The sequence below is a fragment of the Cervus elaphus genome, chromosome 8 (genome assembly GCF_910594005.1).
Source record: "Cervus elaphus chromosome 8, mCerEla1.1, whole genome shotgun sequence".
In the NCBI taxonomy this organism is placed as follows: Eukaryota; Metazoa; Chordata; class Mammalia; order Artiodactyla; family Cervidae; genus Cervus; species Cervus elaphus.
The window spans coordinates 11,143,859-11,153,538 of NC_057822.1; the positions used below are offsets into that span (position 1 = coordinate 11,143,859).

Below are 9,680 nucleotides of genomic sequence, written 5' to 3' on the forward strand. Positions count from 1 at the left end.
GACAGATGATAAGAGTCTCCTTATGAAGACTTCTCTCCTTTTCAGAAGGGTCTGCCGTTACATCGTCAACTTTGGGAACTCTGCGTGGAAAATTGCATAGACGTTAATTTTCACCTTTATCAAAACAGGGATTTGCCGACACTGCCACCCTGCTTTGGTAACCGGCGAAGCAAAAAGGGCTTCTGTCGTGAGTGGCACACGTAGGGCAGCTCGTTTGCTCTACGTGCGGAATCGACATCAAGAGATTTCGGAAGCATAATTTTTGCTAATGGGGCAGCTGGTGATCGTTGGTCCTGGCGCCCCCACTAATGATGTTCTTAGAGCAGAATTTGAAGTAGTCGTTGTGTTATATTGCCGTAGCGCGGCTTTGCTTTTATTTTTGCTTGTGTTAATGTTTTTCGTAGAGTGAAGTAGTTTGTTCTTAGGACCCAAGTTATGATTTTTTTTTTTTAACCCTTTCGTGAGTTAGGAGAAGTAGCGTATTTTGTCCCTCGGCCACGCAGCCAGAAGACATGTCCATGCTTTAATCTGGTGGTTTGCTTTATGTAAACAATCCTTTTCTTACACGTATACATTAGTGATAGATACTGAAGTCGATCAGTCGTGTCCGACTCTTTGCGACACCATAGTCTGGGGTCTACCACGCTCCTCCGTCCATAGGATTCTCCAGGCAAGAATACTGGAGTGGGTTGACATTTCCTTCTCCAGGGGCTCTTCCCAACCCAGGGATCAAACCAGGTCTCCCGCATTGGAAACTGAAGCCCCTGAGCTACCAGGGAACCAAGCATGTATACATTATCAGTTTCTAAATTTGTGTTGCTATTCTTCCTGTAACTTCTGTCTTGTAAAAACAGTCACTACTTTAAAACACCAGGTAAGTAGCACTCTTACTGTTGTTAACAACGTTTTCGGAGAGCAGCTCATTAAGAGAAACAAAAGTCTAAAACCTTCAAAAAAATTTTATCTCATATGTAAAATTATGTTTAAGAGGAAATTTAGAGAATTCCCTGGCGTCTTTTATTAGCAGAGCTGCCGCTGCAGGGGGCGCAGGTGGTCCAGGAACTAGGATCCTGTATGCTGCCTTGTGCGACAAAAAAAAAAAAAGAGATTTTGCTACAAGGATTCATCCCCTTCATTCTAACAACAAATGTGTAAGTGTTTTGCAGTATAGGATGGTCCCTCCAAACCCCTGGAGGCCCAGACGGTAAAGAATCTGCCTACAATGCCGGAGACCTGGGTTCGACCCCCGAGTTGGGAAGATCTCCTGGAGGAGGGCATGGCAACCCACTCCAGTATTCTTGCCTGGAGAATCCCCATGGACACAGGAGCCTGGTGGGCTTCAGTTCATGGGGTCTCAAAGAGTCGGATACGAGCCGCTAAGCACACTGTAGCGCACTCCAAATCAGCACACAGGTCGGGGAGTGGGATAGTTGGATCCAGGATCCCCCCTTGGATACAAAAAATCCACAGATGTTCAAGTACCTTATATAAAATGGCATAGTGTGTGTGCCTGCGTGCTCAGTCGTCTCCAACTCTTTGCAACCTCACGCACTGTAGTCCCCCAGGCTCTCCTATCCATGGAATTCTCCAGGCAAGAAGACTGGAGTGGATTGCTATTTTCTCCTCCAGGGGATCTTCCCCAGCCAGGGATGGAATCTGTGTCTCCTGCCTTGGCAGGCTGATTCTTTACCCTACTTGCATATAACCTCTGCACATCCTCCAGGTATATTTAAAATCACTTCTAGATTACTTTTTTTTTTTTTCATTTATATATATATATATTTCTTTATTAGTTGGAGGCTAATTACTTCACAACATTTCAGTGGGTTTTGTCATACATTGACATGAATCAGCCTAGATTACTTATAATATCTAGAACAAGGTAAATGCTTGTAAAATAGCTGCAGGCAGGCAGCAAAATCAAATTTCGCCTTTCGGAACTTTTTGGGTTTCTTCTGTTTTTTTAATCGGTGGTTGGTTGAATATGTGGATGCAAAACCCAGGGATACAGAGGGCTGGTTGTATTATTTTGCTCACTTAATGAGAAAACAGAAGCTCTGAAAGGCCCCCAACACAGACCTAGAAAGTAGCAAGTCAGGAGATGAGTCCAGATTTTCTGAAAGGAAACTTGCTGTGACTGCACAGAGTAATATCCAAGAAAAATGTCAACCAGAATGGAATCTATTACAGAAGGAAGATTTACTGGGACAGTGAAGCTTTTTTTCTTTTATTTCTCTATATTTTCCAGTTAGTTCTAAGAAAATATGGGGTAGATGAAAAGATTAGAGAAATGATGAGGATGCACAGTCACTGGAATACAAATGATGAAAAATAAAATCAGACTCACAAAGAAGCCAGTCAGTAAAGACCATATATTATATGATTCCTTTTACACAAGATGTCCAGAAGAAGCAAAGCTATAGAGACAGAAAGTAGGTTAGTGATTGCCTGGGACTGGAGTTGAGAGCGGGGGTTGTCTACAAATGGGCATGAGGTATCTTTCTGCGGTGAAGGAAATGTTCTACAAGTAAATTAAGTTGCATAACTCTATGAGTTTCCTAAAATCATTAAATTGTACACTTAAATGGATAAGTTTTATGATATGTAAATTGTATTTTAATAAAACTGTAAATTTTCTCTTTTTCAGCAGCCTGTCTTCCTCTCGCATTTTCCCAAAGTGACTAATTCCTCCTCATTCTTTGTGTCAGTCCAAATGTCACTTCCTCAGGGAGGCCCTCCTTGACCCACCCCCAATAGACTTACTTCTAATCATATCATAGACTCACAGCAGTTTACTGCAGGTGGGTGATGGGAGGGGAGGTGGTTCAGGGAGATGGATTTTGAGAGGCTATGAAGCTTTGGTATTTTGAAGGATGGAGGGGAAGAGGGTGTCAGTTTGTCAGAGAAGTGAAAGTGAAAGTTGCACAGTCATGTCTGACTCTTTGTGCGACCCCATACAGTCCATGGAATTCTCCAGGCCAGAATACTGGAGTGGGTAGCCTTTCCCTGTTCCAGGGGATCTTCCCACACCAGGGATAGAACCCAAGTCTCCAACATTGCAGGCAGATTCTTTACCATCTGAGTCACCAGGGAAGTAGTTTGTCAGAAGAGAGGAGGAAGTTTCCATTCTTCAGGTAGGCGAATGCCAGCATGGCTTCTCTCTTGAAACCAACCAAATCTGATTCCCGAGCTCCTCTATTGGTCTATATCTCCAATGTTGCAATCAGTGACCACTGATAAGAAATGAAGGTCACACAAAAATTGTATTCTATACACTAACTGAAAAGAAAATTAAGAAATAATTCCATTTATAAGAATATTAAAAAGAAAAAAATACTTAGGAATGTTTATATGCTACTTAGGAAATTTAACCAAGGAGGAGAAACTTAACCAAGGAGGAGTGTAACTTGTACATGAAAACTACAAAACATTGTTGAAAGAAATTCAAGAAGGCAGAAACAAATGGAAAGGTCGTCATGTTCACTATCTTATTAAGATGCCAATACTATCCAAAGTAATCTGTGGATTCAATGCAAAAAATCCTGTAAAAATCCTAATGACATTTTTTGCAGAAATAGAAAAACCCTTCCTAAAATTCGTTTGGAATCTCAAAGGACTCTACCAAAAACATTCTTGAAAAGGAACAAAGTTGGGTGCCATGGAGGAGTATGCTCGGGAACCTTGCCCATGGCGAATTGTGGATGATTGCGGTGGAGCCTTCACTATGGGTGTTATCTGCGGTGGAGTCTTCCAGGCCATTAAGGGCTTCTGCAATGCCCCTGTCGGAATTCGGCACCGATTGAGAGGCAGTGTCAACGCTGTAAGGATCAGAGCCCCCCAGATTGGAGGTAGCTTCGCTGCGTGGGGGGGCCTGTTTTCCACCATCGACTGTGGTCTGGTGCGGCTTTGGGGCAAGGAAGATCCCTGGAACTCCATCACCAGTGGCGCACTGACCGGGGCTGTGCTGGCTGCCCGCAGTGGCCCATTGGCCATGGTGGGCTCGGCAATGATGGGGGGCATCCTGTTGGCCCTCATCGAGGGTGTTGGCATCCTTCTCACTCGCTATACTGCCCAGCAGTTCCGCAATGCACCCCCGTTCCTGGAGGACCCTGGCCAGCTGCCCCCTAAGGAGGGGACCCCGGGCCCAGGCCACCCCAGCTATCAGCAGCACCACTGAGGAAGTGACCGCCTGTCACCGCCACTGTGGGAGCTCCTCCTCGGTCCCCTCCCCGATGATCTACCTCGAAGGGAGGGCTGGCTCCCAGTTGGCCTATGGGACCCTTAAGAGGGTCTCTATCTGTTCTCTTATCCCAGGTTGGCGGTGGGGCACCCCAGCTGCCCTGATGGATGGGTCCCTTTTCTCTCAGGGCACCCCAACCCCCACTCATATATGTAACATGCTCTCACCCCAATCCCTTTGCATGGCACTCTGATGAGTATTTAAAGCCAGTTTTGAAAATGCTTGTGTATGTACTCCTTGAGCCACCCCTAGGAGTCACTCCCTAGGACAAGGGGCAGAGCCCTCTTCAGGGATGTGGGAACCATCACATTTGGATTCACACAGAGAGTCATCTCTAATAAAGTTTTGTGGATGAGTGAAAAAAAAAAAAGAAAAAGAACAAAGTTGGAGGACTACACTTCCTGATTTCAAAACTTACTACAAAGCAAAGTAAGTTAAAAATATTGTGGTACTGGTGTAAAAGCACACATGTAGGCCAATGGAATAGAATAGAGAGTGCAGAAATAAATCATGGCCTCAAATGATTTTTGATAAGAATGCCAAGACCATTCAATAGTGAAATGACGATCTTTTCAGCAAGTAGCGTTGGGAAAACTGGATAGCCACATGCAAAAGAATGAAACTGAACTCTTACCTTAAACCACATACAAAAAATAGATCAAAGATCTAAATTTAAGAGCTAAAACTAAAAAGTGCTTAAAAGAAAATAGTAAAGTTTTATGATATTGGGTTTGGTAACCGATTTCTTAAATATGACATCAAAAGTACAGGCGACACAAGAAAGCATAAGTAAATTGGACTTCATTAGAATTTACAACCTTTGTGCATCAATAATCGCTATCGATGGGCTTTCCTGGTGGTTCACCCGGTAAAAAATCTGCCTGAACTGCAGGAGAGTGGGCTTAGATCCCTGGATCAAGACGATCCCCTGGAGAAAGGAATGGCTACCCACTCCTGTATTCTTGCCTGAAGAATTCCATGGAACAGAGGAGCCTGGTGGGCTACAGTCCATGGGGTTGTAGAGTTGGATACAACTGAGTGACTAACACACACACAACCACTATCAATAACCACTACAGAATGGGAGAAAATATATACTGTGTCCCAGACCAACTTTTTCCTCTTCTATGGTGCCACCTCCTGCCCATACCAGAAATTAAAACTCTAGGACTGCCAGGACCAGACTTTGAGTGGAATCTGCAGCAGGCCTGCAGTGGTGGGATTAGTTGAAGAGTTTATGTTCAATCTGGAGGAGCAGTGGGCTCCCCTACCAGCCTGCTATGGCCTTCCTAGTACATGGGGTAGGGCCCAGTGTGACCAGAGCAACCAATTTGGAAAAGGAGGCAGAAAACCTTTTATTTGATATCTCTGGATTTGTAAATGTTGATAAACAATTTAAAAGAAAAACTTCAGATATCCTCTGGACCCTATGTTATCCATCTGTGAAGAGGTATGACCTAGGTAGGTCCCTAGAAGGATAGCCTCTGGTCCCTCCCCTCTGGTGTCTATTTCCAGCCCAGAACACTGTCTCCAGCTGCATGGACAGCTACTAACTCTGCAATTATTTCATAATTTCTATCCCCACTTCCCCTTAGATTCCCATCCCCCCATCAAGCCTGCTTCTTCTCTTGTCTCTTCCACCTCTGCGAATGGCACCTCCATCACTGAGTCACTTCCCAGAGACCCCTCTAAGACCACCTCCTCTCTGAATCCCCACTTGGTCTGAACCACCATCATCACCTGTTCTATTACAACCAGAACCTCCTAAGTGGTCTTTTGACTTCCTGTCATACTAACTTCTAGTCTTCATTCTTAACTCCTCCAATGGGCTTCCTGTCCCTTAGAATTAACCTTTAACTCCTTATTGGGGTCTACAAGACCCTACATGCGTTGGCACTGGGATCTTCTCTTGATTTCTGTTACTCTGCTGCAGCTTGACTGGCCTTCTCCAAGTTCCTCCAACATGGGAGGATTTCATGGCCTTTGCCTCTGCTGTTTCCCCACAGAATCCTGAAACACTCTACTTCCGGATCTTTAGCTGGGATCTTCTCATCCTCCAGGCCTTAGCTCCTGAGCCAGCCTTCCCTGTTCACTTAACTATGTCTACTTAGGTCCCCTCCTCAGTCATATTCTCGCTCAATCTCTCTCTGGCACATCTCCTTCATAGCCCTACCATACCTGGCATATCCTGCCCTTTGTCTATATCCACTTCCCTCCCTTCTCCCCCATGGCCCCTATCTTTCTACCCACCTACCCCCAACATATGCACTACACAATAGAATCTCTATGAGAACAAAGACAAAATCTATTTTATTCACTGCAGGACTCCTAGCCCCTGGACCATTGCCTGCTACATAGAGAGCACTCAAAAAATCTTTGTTTACTAAAGACTGCCTGTACTTTTGCTTCTAACTCCCCACCCCTTGCAGCTCACTCCACCCTCTGCATCACATTCTTAGAAGCTGATACGGGGACTGAATCAGAAAAAGAGGAAGTTCTTCCCGTGGGTGCAAAAGAAAAAAAAACAACTCTGTGATGAATCCAGATACAGTCAAGTGAATCACCTCCTCCCCCACACCAGCCCCACCCACCCCTAATGTCCACCATGGCCACACAAGCAAAAGGCTAACTTGATGGTTTTGGAGTCAGAGAAGACAAGATTCAAGTCCTGCTGGCTCTGTGACCTTGAATCAATCTCTGTCTCAGCCTCGGTCTCCTCATCTGTAAAAGGAACACAATAATGGTACCCTCCTCACAGCGGGGGTTGTGAAGAGTACATGAGGTAATCCACACTCACAGAGGGACTGGGAATCATGTCTGGAATGTAATAAGCACTCAAGAAGTGCCAGCTGGTATTATTTTTAATACTCCAACTGGCACCACCCACCTGCCTTTCAGAACACAGCCCAGTCGTTGTCCAGCAGTTGTTCAGTCGTATCTGACTCTTTGTGATCCCATGGACTGCAGCACACCAGGCTTCCCTGCCCTTCACCATCTCCTGGAGCTTGCTCAAACTCCTGTCCATCGAGTTGGTGATGCCATCCAACCATCTCATCCTCTGTCATCCCCTTCTCCTCCTGCCTTCAATCTTTCCCAGCATCAGGGTCTTTTCCAATGAGTTGGCTCTTTGAATCAGGTGGCCAAAGCATTGGAGCTTCAGCTTCAGCATCAGTCCTTCCAATGAATAGCTGTAGTTAAGACCCTCTCTGCACCTAAGTCTCCCCATCTGTAGCTACACTTATTATTATTATTTTGGGCTATGCTGTGTGGCATGCAGGATCTTAGTTCCCCAACCAGGGATTGAACCTGTGCCTCCTGCAATAGAAGCTTGGAGTCTTAACCACTGGGCCACCAGGTAAGTCCCAGGAGCTACACTTATGAGCATGTGCTCTCTACCAGGCACTTGGCATATGCACTGTTATGCCTAGTAGAGTCTAAATTCCCTCAGCTGGCAACCAGCTTCCTGCCTAGGGCCAGGGACATCATAGGCATGCCCCAAACCTTGCTCTTCACTGTCTTTTATTTAATTATTTAATTTTATTTATTCATTTTCATTTTTAAAATTATTATAAAAATATACTTAACATAAAATTTGCCATGTTTAAGTGTACAGTTCAGAGGCATTAAGTACATTCATATCATTGTTTATCATCAGCAACAACCATTCCTAGAACTTTTGCACCATCCTCAACTGAAATTCTGTACCCATTATATACACTAGCTTCTCAAATACTCCCTTTACCCCAGTCCCTGGCAACCACTATTCTATTTTCTGTCTCTATGAATTTGATGATTTTGGTTACTCCAAATAAGTGAATAGAGTTTGGACTTTGGACAGACCCACTGGGAGTGGCAGCTCTGCAAGTTCTTGGACTTGTAACCTGAGGTTGTGCCCCTTAATTTCACTGATCCTGTTTTGCCTCTTCTGAGAAAAGGGGATATCACTCCCTACCTGGAAAGGAAATTCTCTGCCTGGAATTTTATCTATGGAAAAACTTCTAGTACACTGCAGACACAGAGGAAGGGTTCAATAAATGTTAATTTCTTTTCCCTTCAATCCTGTCAGCAGCTAGTCTCAGGAAATCATCTTGGTTAGGCCATAGCATAGACTGAAGTCAAGAGCCCAGATTCTGGTTCTACTGCATACCAACTATGTGACCTTGGTTTTCCTATCTATAAAACGGGGACACTACTAGTACCTTCCAAGTACATTAATACCAAGTGTTTAAAATGGGCTGGTACTTAGTAAACTTTAGCTGTTGTTATTCATGCTGCTGCTGTTGTTACTGGGCTTGGAATAGACATAGTCAAGAGCCAGCAGAGCTGTGGTTTTTCCCCCTGGCTGTCCCCTAGAGTCATTGAAGGCCATTTTAGAAAATATTCATGGCTAGACTCCACCCTCACAGATTCCAGTCGAATTCATCTGGGATGGGGCTCTGGTATGGGTATTTTATAAGACCACCCTGAGTGATTTTATGTGCGACCAGGGATAGAAGTTCCACAAAGGTGGATAAATAGGAGCATGGGCCCTGGAGTCAACCACCTAAGTTCAAATACAAGCCAGCCAACAAATAGATGTATGAATGTGAGAAAGTTTTTTTTTTTCCTCCTTTTTTTTGCTGTGTAGCTTGCATAGAATCTTAGTTTGAACTAGGGATTGAACCTGGGCCCTCGGCAGTGAAAACTTAAGAGTCCTAATGATTGGACCATCAGAGAATTCCCTGAATGTGGGAAAGTTCTTAACCTCTCACATTACACTGGGTTAATAACAGGACCTTGGAGGCGATATAGATCTAACATAGTTAGAGCAAGCTCTCAGCAGGTCTGCTACCACTACCCCTCAGGTTCCCTTTTGTTTTCAAACCATGCAGCCATGGTGGGCCTATGTCTAGCTCACACCCACAATCTAACCAGGGGGGCCTAAGTGCCTTGAACATCCCAGATGGGGTCCTCTCCTCACCTTGCCAGCTTCCCCCAAAGTTATGTTTGGCCCTTCCAATGTTTGGCTTTTTTATTCAATCAAAATGAACAGAATTACCTCCCAAACAAAATTGTCTGCTTAGAAATCAGAGAGACCCGAGAATGCTATAGGGAAGGATAGAGCCAAACGGGTCATTCAAGTATGTCTCATATTTTAAAGAAGAAAGGAAGGAAAGGAGATGGAGTGGAGGGGGAGGGGTGGAGGAGAAGAAAAATTATTCTCTTCAATGTTTAGGAAACAGTGTTTAAGGGAAAAAGAAGTATAACATGGATTGCATGTTCAAGACAGTTCTTCAAGATAAGGAAAAAATGCATAGAAAAAAGATGGGAAGGAAATATATTCCATGTTAAATAAGCAGTTTTTTTCCCTTGCTTCTCCATCCTTTTATTTTTATTTCTTTATTTATTTTGATCATACTGGGTCTTTTTTTGCTGAGCTCAGCCTTTCTCTAGTTGCAGC

The 9,680-nt window shown here is 44.3% G+C and overlaps 1 protein-coding gene and 1 non-coding gene across 2 annotated transcripts; both read left to right on the plus strand.

The window, feature by feature from the left end:
* Window positions 1–171: 171 nt before the first annotated feature.
* Window positions 172–304, plus strand: LOC122699007. The gene has a single exon (XR_006342501.1). It is a non-coding gene; the product is annotated as a U11 spliceosomal RNA (small nuclear RNA).
* A 3,352-nt stretch (window positions 305–3,656) lies between these two features.
* LOC122698454 (mitochondrial import inner membrane translocase subunit Tim17-B-like) lies at window positions 3,657–4,459 on the plus strand. Its single transcript, XM_043909480.1, has one exon. It carries the CDS (start codon window positions 3,659–3,661, stop codon window positions 4,175–4,177), a length of 519 nt encoding a protein of 172 aa, XP_043765415.1. The 5' UTR covers window positions 3,657–3,658; the 3' UTR covers window positions 4,178–4,459.
* Window positions 4,460–9,680: the final 5,221 nt, after the last annotated feature.